Here is a 22,187-nt window from a genome sequence, read left to right on the forward strand (position 1 = left end):
TCATGATGATGAAGATGATTGACGTAAGCTCGCAGGGAAGCTGTGAGACGCAGTGCAAGCGCGAAGCTTCTTTGCTGGCGTGTTGAAACGGCAGTGGATGACTCATACGAGCTTCAAGGATTGACGGTGATGCGCAAGCACCACCGAGACGTATCGGATACTGATACACAGATGGTGCTAAGCTTAAGGGCACCTCTAATTGTCATAGATAACTGCTTACCGCGTGTGAGCAGAATATTGGATGAGGCTCGTCATGAACATGTCCAGGGTTGCCCAGATAGCATGGATTTGGATGAAACGAGAACCAAACAGCTGCGAACGAAACAAACAGCTGCGCAACACAAGACTCCTGACATACAAATTGCGCTCATGTCAGTACGACGAAGCAGCTAGGTTATGAATCGGCACGATCGGACACTCACAACACATTGAGCCGTGCACTATGCTTCTATCAAACGGAATAATCCTCGTCGTACACATTCTACAACTCTCCTCCAGACTGGCCTCCAAGATCCTTTGGGACCTCGACCATATATGTTGAACACCCGTAGATCCTTGGAAAACAGACGTTCGAGCGTGCGATTAATGTTTGGCCAATCCAACGCTCGAAGGGTATCAAACCGCCTGGACGGGACATCCAGATCCAAGAGTGGGGCATCTATCGTCAAAGTGATCGTTTCGAGGAAAGGAGAGTGGAGTTGGGATATGAGTACGCTGGACCATAGCAGATCCGAGTCCGTTTGCCCAGTATCTTGCGACGCGTAACAGCTGGCTGGATCGACAGAGTGCGCAAATTTACGCAGGGTGCCAATGTGAATGCAGTGTCCCTAACAATCTCTGTGTAGGAGTCAGGAATGACAGGTATATGTACCGCGAAGTAAAGCCACACATACCCTCAGGACAGTACAGATCAAGGCTCAGATGTTTCAAACCACGCGAACCAAAAGCGTCGACTAGGCATTGGACAAACCGCGGGTGGGAAACACGAATGAGATCGAGCGTTTGGAGCTGATGGTGTTGAACGTCCCGACGAGCCAAGGCATAATGTTCCCCGGTCCTGCCAGCGCTCGGGTGCTAGATCACTGCCATGCAACTGCAGAGTGTGCAGAGTGTCTAAACGCCCGACGACGGGAGAGGAGCTCAACACGGGTCCCACACCATTGATCTGGAGTATTGAAAGGGTTTCGAGACCAGTGAAAGAAGATAGTAGCCCTGCCAGCGCATCCCAAGGCAGACTGCTGAGTGCGATGGCCAGCCGGCGCAAGGCAGGGAGCTTAGCGCCGACAGTTGCAACATCGCTCATGGCCAGCTGGTCGAAGTCGATATCATGAAGGGCGAGCAGGCTGACGGCCGGAAGCGAGGGCAAAGCAGAGAGTCGTTTGTAGGTGGAGAACGATATCCGTAGCGTTTCCACGATGAGGCCTATGGCCGGCGAAGAAGCTAGGAGCTTTTCAAATGTTGTGAACTTGCCTCCACCGGAGTTCTCGACTGTAATCACACGAAAGCGATGGTAGCGAGCCGCGGGCAACCAGGTGCGACAAGCAAGAGCACATGCACGAAGAGAATGGGTGTCCTTGTGCAGATAGTCGATGATACGGTCGGTGAGCTCGGGTGGTAGAGGAAGGACCATGGTTGGTCCTGCGGCAGAGGAGACGCCCAAGTCACAGCTGGAATCGGCGTAGATCGGCGCCTCCTCTAACTAGGTTCGATGAAACCCTTGCGATGAGAGTACAGACATCAATGTACGTCAGGCTGTCCTTCAACGACCCGATGCTGAATTTCCAGAGAGCGGGCAAAGTAACATTACTTGCAAAACATCTGGACTGTATATGTACACACAGAGATGGGGATGAGAGCTCAAAGCGAGTGACGACGAGCAGCAAGGCACAAACGAACGGAAGGGTATATGGATCGACAGACAAAGAGCCTTGATGCATTCTACTATACAGATGCGGTGAGATCAGACCAACAACAGATGAACCTCCAAAAGCCAAAGAAATAACCGGCGCGCGCAAAGTGCAAGAGCGGCGTTCGAGCTCAGTAGTCGAGGAAAGCCATCTCGCTGAGCCGCCGACTCTCCTCGTCCTCGATACGGCCGGCCTCGACCAGGATGGTGCCCCGATCGTGGATCGTCGGGCTCAGCGCCTGGCGCGGGCGCGGCCGAGCCCACAGAGGACCGCGTAGGACTGAAGCTCTGGTCCCGGGTGACGGAGTGTTCCTCCGCTTCGGCGCGGCCATCGCCTGGGGGAAGGACGTCGGGGGAGCGTACACCGACGGAGGCGACGCGGGTGCTGTCGCGCTATGCGGCGCCTCTCCGAGCGTGCTGTCCTCCACAATCGTCTTCGGCCTCGGCTTCAGCGACGCCAGAGTGCCCGTGACGGTGCGCTTCATGTTCTGCATCGAGCTCGTCGCTCGCGGGTTCTTGAATTTCGGCGGCGCCTAGCGTCACACCCGTCTCAGCATCCCATCCCGCGATCACAGCAAAGCAAAGTACTTACATCGACCTCCTTCTTCGCGAACAGCCCGATCATCGACCGCCTCCGCTCGGGGTCGTCCGCGCTCTCACGCCTCGGCCGCGCACGCCCACCCGCCGTCGCCGCGCGGCCATCAAGTCCCGCATCTTCTGCGCCTCGCTCTGCATGCGCACGCCAAACTCCATGTCCACCTCCACCTCTACATACGACGAGCCGAAGTCCGACTCCGTGCTGGCATCGTCCCTCGCCGCGCCCCCGTGCGCCGCTGGCGGCGGCCCGGGAGGCGGGTGTGCGGGCCTGCCATGGTCTTCGAGCGGGAGAGCGAGGCCTGCGAGGCTTGCTTGGCGGGCGGGTGCTGGTGGGTAAGCTGACTCTGGCTGCGGCCGGAGCTGGACCCGGGGCGGTGGTGCTCTCTCGGCGGGGCGGGGGCGGCTCGCACCCGTGCGTGTCCGTCGTCGGCGTCGCGGGGAGGCCCATCTCGGACGAGGACGCGCTCCGCGTGGGCGAGAGCGCGGGCATCGTGCGCGAGTGGCTGCGCAGAGCGAGCGAGCTGCTGCTCGCGAAGTTGTTCGTCCCCGGCGTCGCCGACTGCTGCTGGGGATCCGAGATGGTGGTCGAGCGGCCGCGCCGGTGGCTCATCTGCACGCGGCGCACGCGGAGGTTCTGCGAGTCGTCTGTGTGCTCCAAGGACGTGCGCGACGTGTTCGACTGGCTGATGGACACAGCCGGGGCAGGCGAGGTCGGACTCGCGTCCGTCGGGGAAGTAGTGATGATGACGGCGGCATCGTGCTTCGTCTTGATGGGGGTGAATGCAGACGGCGGGGCTGGCGGGAGCTTCCGCGCAGGGGTCCGACGCCCCATCGACTGCGTCCCATGCGCCACATCATCCATGGACGCCCTCGCACTGGGTACCCACCCCGAGACATCCGCACTGCGCCTTGCGTCGCTCTCCTTGCGATACGGAGTGGGCACGATCGACGCATCGATCGAGCGCCGGCGAGAAACACCCAAACCGCGCGCCCTCGCCCGCAGACGCGGGCCGAGACGCAGACGCGGATCGCGGGCGAAGGGACGTCTGAAACCACCGCGACACGCGCTCCGAGACGTCGCTAGACCGGCGATCCCTTGCTCGAGGCAATCGGTGGGCGGCCGTTTCTTCGAAGGGCATCTCCGGCAACGAGGGATCGACAGCCGGCATGAGGTCGGGCCTGAAGTTATCGGCAGACGCAGACGCAGCGAATGCGCGACCACGCAGAGCGCCGTCCCCGCTAGGCCGTCGCGCGTGCCTGTTCGGCTCAGCGGGCGCTGCAGATGGGTGCGCCAGATTCACCGTGGAGGGAAGCGCCGACCTGGACCCATTCTCATACACAGCGCTCGCGCTGAGGTGCGCATCCAACGACGGCGACGCTCCCGCCGCGTCGTCTTCGTGGCGGAGGTCCAGCTCGGACTCTGCGCGATGCTTCGCGAGCCACGCGTCCCTGAATTTCTTCGCCTCCGTGTCCTCGTTCTCCGGGCTCCGCTTCTCCTCGACCACGACTGCGAACATCCGATCGAGCTCCTTCTCCTGCTCACTCAGCGGGATCCAGAACCCGTTTGCGTCTCGATAGCGCGGGACCTTCGCCGATGTCGGAACGAGTCCGCGGGCACGCAACGCTGCACGGCGGTTCTCAGCGGAGGTAAACGAGTTGGGAAGGGGCGCAGGCGCGGGGCTCGGGGGACGACAGGGATCCGTACGTGAGGCCTGCGCTGCTTGCCTATCTGAGGCTGGGGGGCGTCGGCACCGCTTGACGAGTCGCGGGCACGACTGCGACTGCGACTGCGGCTCCTGGTCGGTAGCGAGATTTGGAATGAGGTCGGGGGTGCATCGGAGTGTTCTACAGGTGAGACGACTGGGAGCAACCTCTTGGTTATTCGCCTGAAGAGGCTGGGGTTGGACAAGGACACCTCGGATTCGATGTAGGAAGTGGGGGGAGATCGTCATCTTTGATACGCCTTGGATGACCTGCCTGAGGCGGAAGGGTTGGCTCGAGATAGCGCGATTCGTCTAGAGGGCCTGGGGTGTGTCTAACGGGGGACGCAAGCATCAGTACTAACGTTTGGTCAGGCGAGCAGCTGAAGTGGGACAGGACAGGAGGGCGAGACGGCGAGCTGCAGCCTCTCGTGCGGGCATGTGTTCAGGTGATATTTCGGCAGAAGCATGCGCCTGGGAAAGGCTGCAGTTGCAAAATACGTTGATAGACGGAGAGGGGATTTGTATTTGGGGGCTACACGCGGTTGAGGGTTACTAGGAGCTAGGGGCATTGTGCAAACGGGGACTGTCGAGGAAGCATATCTCAAGAAGACTGATGTGCCAAGACGGGGATGCTAACTAAAACAGATCACTCACCCTCCCGCGGAATGTCCGACACTAGCAGCGGGGCTGGCTGCAGACCGAGGTGGGGAGGGCGCACCCGAGCCAGGCGCCGGAGGGGACTCGATCGGTTGTTTGCTTCCGCTGCCTGCTCCTCCGCCCACTGGCGCGTCCGCATCGCTTTGCCGGGGAAAAGGCACGGGCCTAGGTGCTTGCGGGTCTGGTTCCATGTTGGCATGGGATGGGCTGTCGTGCAAGGCGGGCTCTGTGGTGAGGGCCTTGTCTGGCGGCGGAGGACGGGCTACGGCGGCCATTGGCGGAGTGAGGATGTGAGAAGGACGGAGGACCGGGAGGAGGAACGGTCACGGTAAAAGGCACGCTGCAAGACCTGACGTAGGGGGTCGCTGGCCCGCGTGGAGAGCTATGATATGAACAACCGCAAGGCGGCTGCTTCGCGCGGTAACTAGGGCGGATGTTGAATAGCCTATGGACCGATGGCCCCGCTCTCATATACGCCCACGCACTCTCCAATCCTGGTGAATATTGCCTGACGGCGAGTGCACTCGAGCTCACCAGGCTTGCGGTGGCAGATGCGGAGCTAGGCTTGGCCTGCAGGCGGCGGGGTCAGTTGGAGCGAGGAAGCGTGAACGTGCCGTCAATGGTACTGATAGATGCAGCGCGACGGAGGCTGCTGGGTATCCGGGGAGGGTATCGCCGCGCGATGGTATCTGCAGCACAGAGGAGGAGAAGAGGTTCTGCACGCTGTGCATGGCCATGTTTTATGCGGGTACGCCTGGACGACAAGCGAGCGAAGACACGGAATCCGCTGACCCTCGACGCGACTCCCCATGCGCACCCATCACTATTCTGACCCACGTGCTCCAGCGCCAGGGCCTACGCCCCGGGGTCTCTCTGTCACGCTCTCCCTTCCTCCCCGCTGCGTGTCGCGAACCGTCACGCGTTGTCACGGTTGCGCGTCAGGACCCCGAGAAACGCGCCGCCCGACTGGTACCTTCGTTCCCAGGTGTTGCACAACACGACAACTGAATTGCATGTGGAAGAGCACAGGGTGCGCTGAACGCGCTGAAACTTTTCAGGGATCCTGATGCAGCGCTATTTTCGTGAATTTCGCAGGACTTGGCGACGCCGACCAGTCCGCCTCGCTCCTTTTGGCACCCTCCTCCGCCCTCCGTGGTGGCGCATGTCGATCGTCCGTCAATGCACACACGCATTACATTCACAATGTTGGCCATGCTGCGAGGTGCCCCTCCATACGGTGTGGCTGGCTCGCGAACGCAATGAACGAAGCCGAAGCACCTCCGGATTCATTGCTGCATGGAAGTGATCCAGAGGTTCCGCGCCGTTCAATCTCCATCAGTCCGTTGCAAGATGGATGTTCTGCCCTCCATTGGGTTAGCATGCGGAGTTCCGTGAGAATGGGGGTCGTCTGGGTGGACTGGGGTGTCGTGGTACATAAGTACGTGCGCCGCCAGTGCTTCACCGCGAGACCGCGTACTAATCCGGTACCACCGACGGCACAGGCGCGCACTCTATCGCGACGCACTTGGATGTCCGACTCCGAGGAACGGCGCTCATACATCAGGGTGCGCGCGACGGGCGGGAATTACGTGACTGTACATATATGGAACCCTCTGCGGTTGTTTCTTTCTCCAGGTGAGTCCGTCCATCATGAACCTGAAGTCACGGTGCGTTGTCAATTGTGTCATTTTCTCCACAGGAAAACTCGCCATTCAGCGAGACATGGACTTGACAGACCTGTCTTTTACACGTCCATCATGGGTTCAGTCCTGTACCGGAGGTACGGTAGTCTCCGGAGGTACGGCGAAGCCATGGCCCCGAGGTGTGAACGGATGCGGGTAGCCCGACACATGGTCGGCGCGCTGTACGGCATCCTCGCTTGTGGACATATGTACGCGACGTGCGTAAGTCGATTCCAGCAAGCGTACTACTACGCTGCTACCTCGCCGAGCGCGTGTCATGGGGTCAGTACGGCTGGGCAATCGGAAGCCGGTCTTGTCAATGCATACAGTAAGTACACCACCGGGGTTCATCGGACAGTTTCAGGTATACGTGAGCGGACTTTGCGTGCTGTCGCACTCACACAGGTCCCTGGGGCGCGATTGGTGCAGTTGAAGGCGACCACCGGACGGTCGCCTCGTACATCGCGGAGCCGACTACGGAGGTTCACGAATGATCCCTTCACTTTTGGGTTTGCTACATATCATTCACAGTATCACGAAGCTAAACAGGAGTGCTTGATAGAGCACACTCCATTGCCTCATCATCTGATAGCACACCTGGTCAAATGGAAGAACTGTTCGCTGAATGCGCACCACCCTTCTCGTGTTCAGACACTCCACTTCGTGCAGTATGGATGCATCGAGAAGCGAGACACCCGTGAGTCGTGCATCCAGCGCCCATTGTACTTCTCCATCGCAAGTACTTCCCAGTTATCATGGCTCTAGATACCGATGATAGGCCGGAGCGCATCCGGACCAAGTGCCCTCATGCAGTTCATTAGGGAACGTCATGCGAGATAGAAGTGCTGCGGCACCGAACGTTAGGAAAACCGACAGTCATAAAGGAGGATGACGCCCGCAGACGGCCCTCATGAAGTCTCAAATCGTGTTGAGTGCTACATGCCCGTTCATTTCAAGCGTAGATATGGAGAACGGCCGGTGAGACGCAAGCTATAGGTCTGACGTGCCTAGATACGTCAGCGTCATCCCGGAATACAGTCTGCGGGCCTGGTCGCGGCGAGTGCTCGGAATGAAGGTGGCCTGTGGGGAGAAGAACATACCGTACAAGGGCAGGACCGTCGCACTAAATCCGTAGTATCTATGATGCAGAAGGACGCGACCAACATCTGCAATTGCTGTCGGAATGAACCGCGACACAGGATTAGCTCGTAACATGCCATACGGAGGAGGCAGCATCCCACTATGCCCGGGTCCTTGAGCGTGGGGGCGACAAGGCGAAATATACATATGTAAGCTCGGATTTTCGTTGGGAAGTGCCTGAGACGGGCAGACAGAGATGTCAGCTGGAGCGGAAATAAGACTCGCTGACAGGTACGAACATACTATGTAAGATGCTATTCATGGATGCTCAGAGCATCCTCGGAGACAAGGTGTATTCAATCTCCTGTGCCTCGATCATGTCGTGCTTACACGCCAGGGTCTGTGAGAGCTGCCACACCCGCCTTCCAGCAATCTTCGAGCCAGCACAAGAGGGCACGCGAGCAATCGACAAGCTATGGATCCTGCCCAAGCATGGTCAGAGTCAAGGTCAAGGTCAAGATCGAGGATGCGGGCGCGGACGTCAACGCGACGACTGGCTCGCAGAACCACGTGCCAGCGATCGTGTGCCAATCTCAGATCCGCGCTTATTTCTGCTGCCACCGGCGGGGACGGACACTCGTCAGCTCGCCTTCACTGCGTAAAGTCGTTGCCTGAACGTCCGGTTCTCAATGTCGCCCAGCCCAGTTTTATAGTGTTCGCCACTCAAAATCTTGACTTACTCTGCTTGTATTGTCCGCTGAGCTCCACGACTCTTCACGAGGCACGATTCTCCGGGAATAGACGGCCCTCGAAAACTTGGTCGCAATTGACGACTCTGGGAAGGTCCCTTGGTGCATCTAAAATACCTGACAGTTGACCGGTGCGTGGCATTTGTGTCCGATATTCTCAAATTCGTATCAGTTGACCTACGGAGTTCTCAGACGGGAAGGTCACCGGTGACATCTGCGCATGTATTCTCGAGCCCTCAGACTTCGCCCGCGCGTATGCGTGCTTCCGCCGGCACATGCACCGCAGACTGCGATTCTGCGAATCTCGTCTCTTCGCGGATACCACTCGTCGAAGTCGCAGAAACAGTGTGCCGCGGAAGCATCGCAGCTGGACGTCACGACAACAGAGAAACTCAGGCCGTTTGCGATCGAGCGCGTTGGCGGTCGAGAATGCCATGTCTCCTGGACGGACCGCGGCATCTCGAAGGAGTGGAGGGAGTTATCGAACAGTACAGGCGAGGATGAACAGGCCGTGTCTACCTCGGCGTCGTCCACAGGGAGGTTCACATCGTGGCTCCGGCAGATGTTCCTGCCCACCAACTACCCGCAGTCTGTCCACCGGTCGTGAGTCTTTCGCAGTAATCTCCGCTTCGTTTCTTCACAGACTTGATGAATTGTGACCAATCCGTGCCTCACGCTTGGACCGCCATAGGTACTTGCCGTTCCACGTCCTCCAATTCTTCGAGACGACCTTCGGCACAATAGTCTCCGTACTGTGCAACCAGGCGCTGCTCACGTCCGTGGGTGTCAGCGCTGAGGGCAGCATCTTCGGTGCGGTCGCCGTGCAGTGGATCATCAAGGACGGCGCCGGGGAAGTCGCGAAGCTCTTCTTCATCCGCCGCTTCTCGCCGTACTTTGACAGTCACCCCAAGACGTTTACGCTGTTTGGCGAGAGCATCGTCGCGCTCGGAAGCTGCATGCAGATCGCGACTGTTCTCATGAAGCCGTCGCCTACCAACTTTTTGTTGTGTGCAGGTGGGTAGGCGTTGTATCTCCTCGTTGGTTCCACTGCTGATTGGGCATCAGCCGGTGGGAACGCCATGAAGCTTATTGGATACGCGGTACGTCTCGCTTCGTGCTTCCAAACGATCTACGCCCACAACTGCCTCCGCAGGTCTGGTTCACAACGCACATGAAATGGATCCGCTACTTCTCGCTGCAAGGCAACATGGGCGACGTCGCAGCCAAAGACGAGTCCCAGACTTCCCTGGCCCAGCTCGTCGGGTACGCCGCCGGAATAGGCCTCCTGACGTTCTCGCACTCGCCCGCGTACCTATACATGCTCTTTGCCCTGTGCACGCCCGCGCATCTGACGGCCACCGTGGCGATGATGCGTCTGGCGACGTTCGAGACGCTGACGCTGCCCAGGCTTACCCTGCTCGCGCGCGACTACGCGGAGGCTGATGGTAAGCAGGACATGCCGTCGTTCAAGGAATTCGAGGCGGCGGGCGAGACGGGCGTCTTTGGGGAATACTTCAAGACTAAGAAGGACCGATATGTGACTCTTGCTCCACGTGTGGGAGATGTCGTGGCCACGAATCGAGCGCGAGTCCAGTCAGTGGGACGTGTGTTCCAATATCTTCCAGGTACGTTGGGCCGTTTAGACCCCTTCTGCATCGCTCGTTGACTGACTCTGCTTAGAATGAGAAGTATATGCTTTACCCGACGGCGGCGTCATCATCACGGCCCATATCCATATTCTACCACCCCGATGCCGCCTCAGACGACACGCTCCGATCGGTTCTGCATGCCGCCCGGCTCAGACACCTGGCGGAATCGACGACTCCGGGCGCGTCAACCCTGCGGGAAGCCTTGGCAGAGTCACATGCATGGACAGCAGAACACTTCGACAGATTCAAGGCTGCGTTGGACGAGAAAGGTTGGCGGACAGACGAGGTTGGCTTTGCGGACCACGGCCATCGGCTCTTGTGGGGTGCAGAGGCCGATAGGGGTTCATGATCTCTGCTCAACTGTATGAGTTGGGTGCGAGGATTGGCGCGAATCGCCGAGTCCACCTTTCCGAAGGCTCAGCACGAGCATCGTCGCGGCTTGTGCGCGCTACGGAACATCCCAATGGCGCCTCTCATGGCGCGGGGTCATCCTCGAAGGAGTCTTGAGCATACATCCCCTGCTTTCATGGGCCTGTGGGGATCAGGCATGCACGTCCAACGTGTGCGCGTGGATGGATGTAGAGGCCACGGACATAGATCATTAGAGTAAGATCGAGTAGTATGCATGGTAGATATGTATAGAGTCGTGCTAATATTATACAACCCCGCCTCACTGCACGAGCGGCTACGAGTCAACATGAATAAACCCGGCCCAAACCATCCCTTTGATACATACGCGGACCGTCTCGATACAACCACGCGCATCTTGAAGTACCACGCAACTTACGCACCATTCAACTGCAATCAATGTGTGCTTGTGTAGGTGTTTATGACATGATTGACATTTTTGATTGACGTTTAGCCTGAGGTTAAGTCAGCCCGAACAAGTGGATGCGACGCATGACATGGTATTCAGTGATTCATGCCTAATAGTACACTGGTCGAACGAGTTCACCGCCAATCTATCGACAAGCTGAACTACAGGGTCTTCTCGATATAGTCAAGGTCCGGCATGATCATCTTTCCATCCTCGGTATTCTTGAGAAGAGTCACCTTCTCCCACAGACGATGCTCGCCGTACCTCTTTGCCCTCATCCAGCTCTCCAGAGTATACCCTGTCGGATGGACGCGACGGACCCACTCGTAGTCTCTCGGGATGATGTCGTCCCGCCAGAGGGCCCACCACGCGCTGAAGTTCTGCCGCCACGTCGTAGAGCCGTCGCCGAAAGGACGCTCGTTCGCGACGGGATGGTCGACGTTCTTCATGTTCTTGCACCAGTCGTCGTAGGACTGGTACACGACCTCCGCTCGCTGCCCGTTACCTTCTCGAAGGTGGCCTTCAGATACTCCCAGCCGACCCTGTCCGTCGCGATCTGCAGGTCCTGCGCGGAGGTGAGCTCCCGGTTGTCGAAGGTGTAGCGGGCGAAGAACCCAAAGTCCTCGAGCGCGATCATCGGGACGTGGCCGTTGCCCACCGGTGTGGCGAAGACGACCGTGCCATCCTCACGCTTCTTCAGCGGACCAAACATGTACTGCGATTACCGTTGAGTCACCCAATAATATCGCAACACTGTTACACAGAAGGGAACTCACGTTGTACAACATCTCCATGTATGGCCCCGATGTGATCACAGACCACGTCATGTCGGTCTCACTAACGATGGACGGTTGGGCTTGCATGAAGTCTGCGACGCGGCCCTTGCCGTCATAGTGCTCGCATTTGTAGGTGGTGTTGTAGTTCGACAGCTGGTTTGGCGATGGTCAGCCTAGGTATTAGCCCGTTTGTTGTGTTGCTAGGCAACCTACCTTGAAGCCGTAATCCAGGTTACTCCAGATGTAATGGCGCACCCCGGTCTGCTTCGCCAGCTCGAAGATCCTGATGCCTGCCCACGTTTCCTTCTGCTCGCCCACCGTAAAGCCGTCGGTGTTAATGAAAGCACCGTAGACACCTTGCAAGGCAGCCGCCACAGACGCGAGGTCATCGAATGCGCCTGTGGATACATGATCATTCAATGATGGCGCTCTCGTGGTGATGGTGTGCTCATCAACGTACCTCGGACTACGTCGACGCCTCTCGCCGCGAGCTCCTTGGCGCGGCGACTGTCTGGGTCCCGAGTCAGGGCGCGGATAGCGTATGGCGATGGCGAGCCGTCGTCGGAAGGCGCAAGTAGTCCGTCAATGACCGCGATGCCTTGTGCGCCAGTGGCGCCGATGACGAGAAGGAGTTTCTTAGTCTGTATGAGAGCCATGATGGGGCTTGTCGACGATCGAGTCTCCTGCTGCAGAAAGTGTTAGACACAAATCTCTATCTGACGGGCTATATATACATAGTCGCGAGCGTACCAAAGTGAATTACAATCCTCGTCCCAGTGGCGCGGGCTAGATAATCACAGCCGATGGACAGCTTATACAGCCGGACTCCTGCGGCCTCGGGCGGTTTACGTTGCGCTGAGTAGTCGGTATCCTAGATGGGGTCACGTTTCCAGACGTCATTCGCCGCATCGCGGGTGCGACGAGAAGACGATAGCTGAGGAGCGAGATTCCATGTGAGTGCTATAGACTTGACAGCAATTCCGGCTTACTGAAGCGCGTCAGACAGGTAACATTCCAGCTTATATGTAGGCAGAGCTATATCCTGACGTGGTGATAGTCCGTCGCAACTCAGTCTGAATTCTGCCAATGCATTCCCATCTAGCTTCTAACCGTCATGGCCGCTGAGCGCGTTGACGACAACCTGTCTTAGTGCATTATGATACTACATAAGTAACACTGCGAGTTTCGTACGACGCACCTGCTGATCGTCATGTATTGCGAGCAATCACCACTTGTTGTAAGTAATCGAACGACCATATCAACCGTCGAGAACTTGAAGAAGTCCCTTCCCGACTCCCTCGGCGAGCCGGGGAGTCTCCCCGAGTCTGTCATCGTCTGCTTGTTCATGGTCAGAAGTCCAATCCTCTAAGTACGGGCCATGCAACATGGATACCCATGGGATCGAGTTAGTGATCAAACAGCAGCTCTATGGCGTGTATATGCCGGAGAGAAGAAGTATAGCCGGCTCTAGATCGCCGCATCGCTCAATAACACCACGGTCATCGCGGGTATCAGGGTCGTCGCGGGTACCAGCCTGGTTGTCGTGGGCATCACGGTCATCGCGGGTACCACGGCCTCATAACCAAGGTCTTAATCCCACTGGACGATGGACTTCTCGGCGGAGCCCAACTGGCCCCCTTCAGACTCTACGCTTTGGGGAGATTTCACACTGGACATGATCGTGGTGGTGAGACCGTCGCGGACGGAGGGCAGGCTTTGAGTGCCGGATGTCAAAGAAAATAGATGAGTGTTGGCTGCGCGCGGGGTGTCATGAGGTTACTTCAATGGCAGCAGCCCGACGTAGACAGGAGGAACGGCAAGTGAAGTCAGACATGAAGAACACGCTCTGCTCTGTGTAGTAGCCAAATCAACGTGACAGAATGCGCAAGTGTATGTATGCCGGCACACCTCAATAAACCAGGACAGTTCGCTGAGCACTCATCGCGCTGAGAGCAAGGTGGGGACAGTAGTCCGCACCTAGAGAAGACACCCCAATGCAATAGGTCTTCATAGTGTCGTGGCGCTTCTGACCCGAGACTGAAACCCCGCACATATTGAACTTCGCCTCCTATTCGACGGAAGCGCGCACACATACATAGGTATGGTACACACGCCTGCTGGTGGACAGCCCAAGACAGATCGATTACCGAGTGGACTTCTGGAGATGCACACACCTATGTAGATCCAGCAATGGGTCGACAATTGAACTTGACTGGAACGTTACTCGGTAAGCCACTGCGCTTCTCCTCCTCGACACCACGAACATGCCGTCGCAGCCTCACAAAGTGAGGAGACCCGGTTCTTGCACTGCAAACGCGTAGAGGAGACCGCGTCAACTCGGGCGCGAAGCCAGCACTTCGGAGCGTCAGCTCGACACCGTGATTCGGAGACGGTGACAATGAATTATGCGATGCGTCATGCACCGGAAGGATCTCCTCTTGCATGAAAGGTTTGCGAAGCCAGAGCGATCGCGGCTACGGGGCGGGGTATACGTAAATCTGGCCGACAGGTTGCGAGCGGTGTCTGGAAAGGCGGATCCGCATAGGCTGTGGCCCGAGTATGATACGAGTGGGACTCTGTGCCTTATGTCGAGCGCGAATGAGGTCAGAGGCAGGACGACGATCGAGGGGGATGGGACGAAGATGGGAGGCATGACCGAGGAACGTGACCTCGACGCGACCTCGAGGCGTGCGCGGGCACGCGTCGCGCGCCCGGCGTTTGCTCCGGCGTGCCCGTAGAGCCCGTCCTCGCCGCCATCCTGCTCTTGTGCAATTCCTGTTATGTCCTCTCTCCCCAGATCTCTTGCCGCCGCCTTTCTCGACGATCAGCGCAATGCACGCCCCTCCTCGGCTCCCCCAGATCCTGAAAGAGTCCCCCCCCACCCCGCATCCTCTCTCGCAGACCTGGACGACTCCCGCATCACTCCTCCTCCTCACAGACCCAGCAGCGAGGCTCCTGGTCGCCTGGACATGGGAATCCCACCAATTGGAGCACCCATCGACCTAATGTCTCAGCTCCAACGCTCCGAGCCGTCTGTCGTAAAGACACGGACGGGCAGTGTGCTCTCTCGGGGATTTATTCTGAAGACAGACTATTGGCCCTCAGGTACGTACAACGCTGTCTAATACACCGCCAAAAGTATCTGATATGCCAATGGACCATAGGCCGTGCACTCGATCTCGGTCTGACCGTGCACGGTGCACCAAATTTCCGTGCACCGAGGAATAGCAACCTCAATGTGTTCGGCGTCGCACAACCTCGGACTCAAGGCCTTCGTGGCATCCTTTCGGTCCTGCGGTGCCGCCCAAACGCGACCAAGCCAACGCATGTTATATGGTTTTCCACCAGGGAAGAACCAGTAGGTGAGTCGAGTCAAGCAGAGGAGCTCTATCGTGCTGGGCAATTGTCATCGCCGAGTTTGTGTACTATTTCTATAGGCGTAAGCAGTCGAACAGCTCCGCATCCGTCTGTGACGGATGTCCGGTGCAATTGCGTCGCTCGATTGGGCCATCATGCACTACAGTACACTATATCATAATGCTTCAGGTCAGTATACACTCACCGTGACACGGTGTATCTGGTGCAATTTTTCACTTCTGACATTACCCGATTTATGTAAGACGACGTCGCGTGTGTTATGTCCTGATGCATTATGAGCTAGTGTACTGTAGTCAGAGTTCTGGCACAGAGGCATCTGTCTATACCTTTCCGACTATCAAATTACACCGATGTCAAAATCACTGGATCCAGAGTCAACGCGGAAACGTGGCTCGAACAAACGCAGGTCAAGTGTACCCGATCCATTTCTTTTCTCAGTATGTAGTTGTGGTGACCATTGACTCACAATTGACTTCGAAGTATATGTGTCTGGTCGCCCATTCGTCCTCCGAGACGCATCCGAGCCACGGCGGACGCTGAAGCTCTCTGATCGTGCCGAGAACTTAGAAGCGATCGAGGAGCGGCTGAAGCCGACATCCTTGTCGAGGCAAGCAAGTGAGCTTCTATTTATTCACCGTCGAGAGCATAGAGTCTATCCAGCGTTCCAGGTACGGAGGCCTGATTCTGACGCATAATGAGATTGGTGAGTTATACGCTTATGCACGACTGGTTCCCGGTCACTGAGGCTGTGTAGCATCCGATGCTGGCGAGGGTGCGATCGTCCCAACATGGACCGCGGTGGATGGCGCGAATGTGCGTACGATGCGCGAGCTGATGGAGAACATGCGCAAGGACGGCTGGAATGTCGAGGTGAGCCGATTTTTGCGAGGCTCAGCAGTAAGAAATAAACGTGAGATTGCGTTGGTAGTATCATAGGTATGTTCGCGAAGGATGGCGTCGTATAATCAACTCACAAGTTCCAGAATTCCTATCTCGCCGGAGCGACCCATTGAGGTATACATACTCCCTCACATCCTCACATATTCTTGTCTCACCCAGGATTCAGGACAACTATCTCGACGCCTACCTCCATGTGATCAGGCGAACAGACCCGGCCACCACCGCGCTCGTGTTCAACTGTGGCATGGGCGCCGTGCGCACCACGTTCGCGATGGTCGCGGCGTGCATAATCCGCAGGAAGCAGCTCATCATGCGCGGGTTGGACGACCCGTACGTGAACAAGGCCGTAGTGCCAAAGCCGCTGGTAGTCTCGGTGGGTTGGGTATCTCGCTCTGGTTCGGACTGGAAAGCTGATCGTGTGGGATGCCAGTCGACGGGAAGCCAGGTACTGGATGTGCCTCCTTTGGTCGAGCGGCTTGTTGACGAATCTTTGTGTGACCCAGCCGTCGAGCATGAAGCTCCAGCAAGCCCTCGAGCAAGCGAGTATGCAGCAAGACCTCAACCGCTCCCTCCTCCGGATCACATCCATCCTGCAGCAATGTCCGCTCCTGCCCTCTTCGTCTAGTCATCCGCATGACACGCTAACACGCTCGCACAGGCCTGGAAACGAAGAACTCGCAGACCGCAACCGAGCTCCTGCTCACGCAGCCGACGCTCCTCGAGAGCCTGCGCAAGGCGCACATGGGCAACTACGGCATCGTCCTGAGCCTGCTCGGCTGCCTCGACCACGGGCTCAAGTCGAAGAAGCTGGCGGACCGCGTCATCGATTCTTGTGGGTCCCCGGTTGGGTTTATTCGGCGGGCGCGGCTAACGCGGGGATGGACAGGCGACCAGGTGACGAACCTCCGCGAGGACGTCTTCACGCACCGCGTGCGATACTCGCTGACGACGACGATGGACGAGACGCAGAGGGAGATCGTCCTCACGAAGGCGGTCCGGTCGCTGGAGAAGTAGTGAGTCCCGCGTCTTGCGTTGTCGAGAGACTGGTGTTCACCCAGAGACTAGCTTCTTCATCATCGCGTTTGCGGAGTATGTGGACCAGAGCGACTCCTCTCAGAGCTTTTCGTCGTGGCTCAAGGTAAGTAGACACATTCGGGATTTGGTCGTGTTGTGAAATGGCGCTCACCTTTCTCTTAGGCGAGGACGGAAATATGGAAGTGCGTGTTGAGCTCGTTTGTTGCTGTGCAGTGAGCTGAGACTACACATAGCCAAGTCATGTTCCTGAGGAAGTCGTATGGCTCTCGCCTGAACGTGTTCGCTCCTATCAATGACCTGTCCAATCTGTCCAAGACGGGCTCTCAAGAACGGGCGTTGGTTCCCGGTCAGAAGAACGATGTCGCGATCGCAGGTGGACAGATTCTGGGAGATGAATACTCAGACCATGTCGTCAGGGTGCGTGTAGGATCTTGTATCGTTATCGTGCATGTCCTGACGCTCGAGTAGAACCGCAGTGGGATCATACTACGCGAAGGGTACGTCTCATCCGGAGGTTGTGTGATCCGGCGCGACTGACCTCACAATTTCCCGGCAGGACCCTCCTCAAGTCGGACCAGTGGCTCAGCGAATCTCACGAGATGGCGGACGGCGTCCGGGGTGCTATCAACTTCCGCAACATCCCGAACACGAACATCTATGCGCTCGGTCAGCCGACGCTCGAGGCGGTGGACGAGGTCGTGAATCGCGTGCGCGGCGCACATCCGGAGGCGAACCGGATACTGTGGATCACACTGAGGGAGGAGCCGATCGTGTACATTAACGGCGCGCCGTATTGCTTGCGGCGGGAGAGGTTCACGTTGCGGAACATGAAGGGTGCGTGGGCCACTTTGTTCTCAATACTGTGGATCGGCTGATTTGTATCGACAGACTATGGTGGCATCTCGTCCTCGCGTCTGGAGGTTCTCGAGGAGCGACTGCGAGACGACGTCATCGCTGAGCTGAACGCCTTCGGAGGTCGACTGCTTCTGCACACCGAGACACCTGACGGTTCGGTCATCCCAGTATGGGAAGAAGTCGAGAGCCAGAATGTCTCTGTGCCGAAGGACATCATGGCCACCCGGAAACATATCGACGACTGCGCGGAGCTCGCTTATGCGCGCATCCCGATCACCGCTGAACGACCACCGGACTTCACCGACCTCAGTGAACTGATCGACGTCATGGTGCGCAACAGTGCGTCGAGGGCGCCCATTGTCGTCAATTGCCAGCTGGGACGCGGTCGGAGCACTATGACAGCGGTACGCTAGTTGTTGGCCGCCCGCGCTGCGCGATCTCATCTGATCGCTCATCCTTTAGGTCATTCTGCTGCTGATCCAGCAGTGGCTAGAGAAGGCAGCAGAACAGCATGCTTCTCAGTCGCCCCGCAAGCCCACACGATCTCTCCCTTCGGCGGTGTCTGTCCCGCCGGCTGATGGTGTCTTAGATCAACACTGTGTCCGCCAGTCCTACCAAGTGATCAATAGTACGTCGATCTCCCGCATCCTGACTGACCGCGCTGACCATTGCGTAGATCTTCTCCGGGTCGTGCGCCGAGGCCCCGCTGTCAAGAACACTGTGGACGACGCCATTGATCAGTGTGCTGAAGTGATCAACTTGCGGGAGTCCATTGAAGAGGCGAGATCACGGGCAGAGCAGGCCACGGACGAGCGACAGAGGAGACTACATGCTCATAAAGGTCTGCATCCGCTGCCAGCCTCAACCTGTTGTCTGCTCACTATGTCGACGGCTTCTTATAGGGCTCCAAAACCTACGACGGTACTTCGAGCTCATGGTCTTCCAGTCCTACCTACAGTCTATTGAGCCAGACACCATGCAGAACTTCGAGACCTTCGAGACCTTCGTCGAGAATCGCCCTGGTACGCTAACTTCCGTCGTCGGCGGACATACAGGCTGAAAGTCAGTCTAGTCATCAAGACGTTTGAGAAGGAGTTAGTGTCGGACAGCATGAGCACACTGAAGCCGCTTGAGCGTGTGGACGCTGCCGAAGGTCTTGCACTCCCTGACGAAGTACAAAGGATCGTAGCCAACCGAACGGGGAGCATCCTGTCGGCTTCCACTATCCTCAAGAGCGACTTCTTCTCTAACTTGCAGAAGATGAGTCTTCCGGAGTACGTTTCACTTACTGTGTGGGGGATCATGAATAGCTGACTTGGGCTTGGGTAGACGCATCGAAGGGGCGCCTAACTTCCGAAGGGTCCCCCTTACGCTACGCCTTGTGCCATCGGGATCGACATCACCAACTGATAAGACTGACTTTGCCGTCAATACCTCAGCAGATCATAGATGGGTATGTGGATGGTGAGTCGATGTTTCCAACTGCCATGTGCTATCGACTCAGCGGCTCGTCCAGTGGAATGCCCACCTTGCAGGGGTAAGTCAAGCAGCTCGTCGTGCTCGGGACCCCGCTCATCTCGATGCAGCTTGAGGAACGCACTGATTCGCGTGAATGCGGGGCCAGGCGGCAGTAACTCGGTGTACTGGACTTCGTTGCGCGAGGTGAATATCTCAGACCGTCTTGTGTCAGCTACGCTTACCACTTGCATCTGACGTCAGGAACCGGTAATCTACGTAGCTGGCAGACCGCACGTATTACGACTAGTCGACAAACCATTAGAGAACGTCGAGTAAGACTCATGGGGAGGAGTGTCGTTCCCTAATCACAGCTGAACCTACCTTCAGGGCTACGGGCGTAACAACTGTCATGGTGGAAGCTATGGAAGAGAACCTCAAGCGGGATGTCATACGGGAGGTACGAGCGGGCGATGGTCGCATTTTACTGCACGATGAGGTCGAGGAAAGGCCGGGTGTATTCTCCATCATCCCGATCTGGGAAGATGTCACTGAAGACGATATCATGACGCCACGAGATGTTTACGACATGGTTGTGAAGGAAGGTTACAAGGTCGGTTCATAGGCTCTGCTGTGAATGTGACCATGTGCTAACTGATCTCGCAGGTCAACTACGATCGAGTCGCAGTGGTACGGCGCATTAGCCTCCATGGTGGAACTATCTGACCCTTTCTTCTGATCTGCTAGACGGACGAGCAAGCACCTCTTCCCGCTGCCTTGGCCCAACTCCTCGAGCGAGTCCGCGCCGGACTTGAGGCTGGCGAAGCGGCAGACTTCATCTTCAACTGTCAAATGGGTCGTGGTCGGACCACCACGGGCATGGTCACAGCTTCTCTCATCGCGACGACTACACGATGGGTCCATGATCTTGAAAACGTGATGCTAGAGTCTCGTGGAGATGATGAGGGTGATGATCGCGAGGTGCACTATGACTCTATTGATGGTCCTTCAGAAGAGGAGGCATGCCTACAAGGTGAGGTGTCTCCGTAGCAACTGACAGACAGAACTCACACGCACCATACTATAGGGGAGTACAAGACCATCCTTCAGCTTGTCAGCGTGCTCTCCCATGGGAAGATGGCCAAACGACTCACGGACCGCGCTATCGACTTGATGCAAGACGTGCAGAATCTACGAAAAGCAATTTACGAGTACGACGATAGCAACATCTCTAAGTATCATGTTCCCATTCGCTGATTCTCTGCTAGCTACAAACTGAAAGTCAACGCCTGTGAGAAGGGAAGCAGCAAGCAACGCAAACTAATGGACATTGGCATCAACTACTTGTATGTCCCGATCGGTCTTCCTCGCGCCTTACATTCAATTTATGCGTGACACAGGTATCGATATGGAGCCTTGATTGTATTCGCCAACTATCTCATTGAAATGAAGGAAGGAGGTGAAAGCGGACCCCAGACGACTTTCCCTGACTGGCTCAAGGAAAGACGCGAGATCACCATGCTCTTGAGTCGTAGATCACTGGACTGACGGACACTTCGACGTCCTGCACCTGTTCGTGTACAGTAACATGATAATGCTGTATCCTGGTCGTTGTGTAGAGGCATTATAATAATATACAAGGGCCTAGGTAATGGAGGGAGCCAGGCTGAGTCGCTTCGGAGCGCCAGACTGTAATTAAACTTCGAGCGCCCGTTATGGTGACGATGTCCGCCCAGAAAGGCAACTCAGACCACTAGAAATCATGGACGTCACAGTAGTCGTCCAACGTTCGACCACCAAGTCTGACTGGCACTTAGGCTGTAGTAGCATAAGCACTACACGGGGATTCTGAAGTCAGCAACGTCCTTGACCTTCACATCATGTCGATGTCACGGTGAGTCTCGCCTCTTTCAAACCTCGCAAGATGTTCACAAAATGTCCTATAATTCAGGTCTCAGCTGCTTCAGCTGGCCATTCCTCTGGTACATACGTACGGCTTCACTCGTGCAGCTCTCAGCCACTCGGTTTTTCGACTTCCGAAGCCTCATTCAGAGCAGCTATCCGATTCTGCCGTGACAGCACTGTTCGGTGAGGACCATGATGCGCGCAAGACCCTCATCACCGCATGGCTCGAGAACGCTCGTTATCAGATGAAGGGGGCACCTTCGCCGACAATCAGAGATGTGCTTGCTCAGAGGCTGAAGCTGAACGAGCCGGTTTTGCAATTTCTTCCGGAGGTATGTAGGATTGGTCTTCATGCTTCTAGCTCAGCACGACGAATGGTCCCTTGACAGGCTCTGGCATTGATGGCGTCCCCGACGAGTGGCCTGCCGCCTTTGGACCCTGTTCCTGCGTTGAAGCACACTGGAAGTGTCGCAGACGAGGCTTGTACATTGTAGGCGAGCACACCATCGGTGTATGTGCATCTCTTCTCGGACCGTGCATCACTTGACGCACTTCAAAGCTCGCTTGGTACGGTCGGCGAGCTACCCTTGCTGCTGTCTATGCCGCCGCAGGTCAGGCCGTTGCATTGTATTACTGTTTGCTCTTGCTGACGATTCACACAACGAACAGAACTACACCAGCTGAACTCGCCCAGCACAGCATACGATTTCCTGGGTAATCTGCTTAACTCGTCTGCGAAGGTTGAATCTGCCCTCACGGACGCGGGGGTATTTGCTCAATATATTGGGCGGAGCTGGGCTGGTATCATCAAAAGCAGAGGCATGATTTGATGTCTTGACACGAGCCACACTTGAGATCGCATGCAAAGGAGTAGAATCGGAAGGAACTGGCTTCAATGTGTGCGGGCGCAGCTCGTCGTGTCGCAGCTCTGTATGGCATCTTGTCCTCGATACGTTATCCTCACACTGCTCGATTTTGTATGCCACTAATCCAGCTCAAGTTGACTAATCAGGGACGTTAGAAGGCGTGGTGGTTCGAACGCC

The 22,187-nt window shown here is 56.8% G+C and overlaps 9 protein-coding genes across 9 annotated transcripts; 4 read left to right on the forward strand and 5 right to left on the reverse strand.

Moving 5' to 3' along the window:
* Positions 1-220: 220 nt before the first annotated feature.
* On the reverse strand, positions 221-1,636 carry B0H18DRAFT_1042552 (uncharacterized protein). The gene is made up of 5 exons (XM_048030628.1): positions 1,084-1,636; positions 1,032-1,057; positions 894-1,008; positions 423-772; positions 221-349 (listed from the first exon to the last, which is right to left on the reverse strand). Exons 1-4 carry the CDS (start codon positions 1,628-1,630, stop codon positions 441-443), a joined length of 1,020 nt encoding a protein of 339 aa, XP_047886962.1. The 5' UTR covers positions 1,631-1,636; the 3' UTR covers positions 221-349; positions 423-440.
* Positions 1,637-1,763: 127 nt separating this feature from the next.
* On the reverse strand, positions 1,764-2,443 carry B0H18DRAFT_108111 (uncharacterized protein). Its single transcript, XM_048031339.1, has one exon. It carries the CDS (start codon positions 2,398-2,400, stop codon positions 2,038-2,040), a length of 363 nt encoding a protein of 120 aa, XP_047886963.1. The 5' UTR covers positions 2,401-2,443; the 3' UTR covers positions 1,764-2,037.
* Positions 2,444-4,296: 1,853 nt separating this feature from the next.
* B0H18DRAFT_108125 (uncharacterized protein) lies at positions 4,297-5,265 on the reverse strand. The gene is made up of 2 exons (XM_048031363.1): positions 4,861-5,265; positions 4,297-4,538 (listed from the first exon to the last, which is right to left on the reverse strand). The coding sequence occupies exons 1-2, from the start codon at positions 5,136-5,138 to the stop codon at positions 4,382-4,384; spliced, it is 435 nt and encodes a 144-aa protein (XP_047886964.1). The 5' UTR covers positions 5,139-5,265; the 3' UTR covers positions 4,297-4,381.
* Positions 5,266-5,642, reverse strand: B0H18DRAFT_108124 (uncharacterized protein). The gene has a single exon (XM_048031361.1). The coding sequence runs from the start codon at positions 5,598-5,600 to the stop codon at positions 5,394-5,396; it is 207 nt and encodes a 68-aa protein (XP_047886965.1). The 5' UTR covers positions 5,601-5,642; the 3' UTR covers positions 5,266-5,393.
* Positions 5,643-6,180: 538 nt separating this feature from the next.
* B0H18DRAFT_1042561 (uncharacterized protein) lies at positions 6,181-7,199 on the forward strand (the record flags this gene model as incomplete). Its single annotated transcript, XM_048030629.1, has 1 exon — positions 6,181-7,199. A coding segment is annotated over exon 1 (928 nt), but the record flags the coding sequence as incomplete, so codon positions are not given.
* Positions 7,200-8,255: 1,056 nt separating this feature from the next.
* Positions 8,256-10,773, forward strand: B0H18DRAFT_1042563 (vitamin B6 photo-protection and homoeostasis-domain-containing protein). Its single transcript, XM_048030630.1, has 7 exons — positions 8,256-8,505; positions 8,567-8,977; positions 9,066-9,388; positions 9,440-9,474; positions 9,528-9,941; positions 9,964-9,999; positions 10,055-10,773. Exons 2-7 carry the CDS (start codon positions 8,595-8,597, stop codon positions 10,370-10,372), a joined length of 1,509 nt encoding a protein of 502 aa, XP_047886967.1. The 5' UTR covers positions 8,256-8,505; positions 8,567-8,594; the 3' UTR covers positions 10,373-10,773.
* Positions 10,774-11,001: 228 nt separating this feature from the next.
* Positions 11,002-12,272, reverse strand: B0H18DRAFT_1125074 (NAD(P)-binding protein; the record flags this gene model as incomplete). The annotated part of the gene is made up of 5 exons (XM_048034958.1): positions 11,002-11,292; positions 11,346-11,555; positions 11,617-11,769; positions 11,830-12,014; positions 12,077-12,272. 5 exons carry the CDS (start codon positions 12,270-12,272, stop codon positions 11,002-11,004), a joined length of 1,035 nt encoding a protein of 344 aa, XP_047886968.1.
* Positions 12,273-14,332: 2,060 nt separating this feature from the next.
* Positions 14,333-20,995, forward strand: B0H18DRAFT_1042577 (inositol hexakisphosphate-domain-containing protein). The gene is made up of 30 exons (XM_048030631.1): positions 14,333-14,721; positions 14,781-14,978; positions 15,475-15,609; positions 15,644-15,697; positions 15,749-15,864; positions 15,931-16,008; positions 16,061-16,267; positions 16,325-16,339; positions 16,398-16,494; positions 16,553-16,726; positions 16,781-16,907; positions 16,960-17,064; positions 17,163-17,346; positions 17,398-17,426; positions 17,486-17,763; positions 17,818-18,188; positions 18,247-18,412; positions 18,461-18,625; positions 18,687-18,806; positions 18,857-19,058; positions 19,114-19,248; positions 19,301-19,321; positions 19,371-19,446; positions 19,504-19,574; positions 19,630-19,852; positions 19,906-19,929; positions 19,987-20,272; positions 20,327-20,450; positions 20,508-20,585; positions 20,640-20,995. The coding sequence occupies exons 1-30, from the start codon at positions 14,397-14,399 to the stop codon at positions 20,785-20,787; spliced, it is 4,332 nt and encodes a 1,443-aa protein (XP_047886969.1). The 5' UTR covers positions 14,333-14,396; the 3' UTR covers positions 20,788-20,995.
* A 124-nt stretch (positions 20,996-21,119) lies between these two features.
* On the forward strand, positions 21,120-21,974 carry B0H18DRAFT_1087640 (uncharacterized protein; the record flags this gene model as incomplete). The annotated part of the gene is made up of 4 exons (XM_048032193.1): positions 21,120-21,133; positions 21,191-21,476; positions 21,534-21,634; positions 21,839-21,974. 4 exons carry the CDS (start codon positions 21,120-21,122, stop codon positions 21,972-21,974), a joined length of 537 nt encoding a protein of 178 aa, XP_047886970.1.
* Between the last annotated feature and the right edge of the window lie 213 nt (positions 21,975-22,187).

Source organism: Fomitopsis serialis, assembly GCF_022376445.1.
Source record: "Fomitopsis serialis strain Sig1Antser10 chromosome Unknown B0H18scaffold_142, whole genome shotgun sequence".
Taxonomy (NCBI): Eukaryota; Fungi; Basidiomycota; class Agaricomycetes; order Polyporales; family Fomitopsidaceae; genus Fomitopsis; species Fomitopsis serialis.

Bases quoted from the DNA above. Each gene is read 5' to 3' on its own strand.
- B0H18DRAFT_108124 (XM_048031361.1), bottom strand. From the start codon at position 5,600: ATGGCCATGCACAGCGTGCAGAACCTCTTCTCCTCCTCTGTGCTGCAG.
- B0H18DRAFT_108111 (XM_048031339.1), bottom strand. From the start codon at position 2,400: ATGCAGAACATGAAGCGCACCGTCACGGGCACTCTGGCGTCGCTGAAG.
- B0H18DRAFT_108125 (XM_048031363.1), bottom strand. From the start codon at position 5,138: ATGGCCGCCGTAGCCCGTCCTCCGCCGCCAGACAAGGCCCTCACCACA. The intron at 4,539-4,860 runs GTGAGTGATCTG...GTCCCCCGTTAG, and splicing joins GTCGGACATTCCGCGGGAGG to ACACACCCCAGGCCCTCTAG.
- B0H18DRAFT_1042563 (XM_048030630.1), top strand. From the start codon at position 8,595: ATGTATTCTCGAGCCCTCAGACTTCGCCCGCGCGTATGCGTGCTTCCG. The intron at 8,978-9,065 runs GTGAGTCTTTCG...GGACCGCCATAG, and splicing joins CCGCAGTCTGTCCACCGGTC to GTACTTGCCGTTCCACGTCC. The intron at 9,389-9,439 runs GTGGGTAGGCGT...ATTGGGCATCAG, and splicing joins CAACTTTTTGTTGTGTGCAG to CCGGTGGGAACGCCATGAAG.
- B0H18DRAFT_1042552 (XM_048030628.1), bottom strand. From the start codon at position 1,630: ATGGTCCTTCCTCTACCACCCGAGCTCACCGACCGTATCATCGACTAT. The intron at 1,058-1,083 runs GTGATCTAGCAC...GAGCGCTGGCAG, and splicing joins CACTCTGCAGTTGCATGGCA to GACCGGGGAACATTATGCCT. The intron at 773-893 runs GTATGTGTGGCT...CTGTCGATCCAG, and splicing joins TGATCTGTACTGTCCTGAGG to CCAGCTGTTACGCGTCGCAA.
- B0H18DRAFT_1042577 (XM_048030631.1), top strand. From the start codon at position 14,397: ATGTCCTCTCTCCCCAGATCTCTTGCCGCCGCCTTTCTCGACGATCAG. The intron at 14,722-14,780 runs GTACGTACAACG...AATGGACCATAG, and splicing joins GACAGACTATTGGCCCTCAG to GCCGTGCACTCGATCTCGGT. The intron at 17,764-17,817 runs GTGCGTGGGCCA...TTGTATCGACAG, and splicing joins CACGTTGCGGAACATGAAGG to ACTATGGTGGCATCTCGTCC.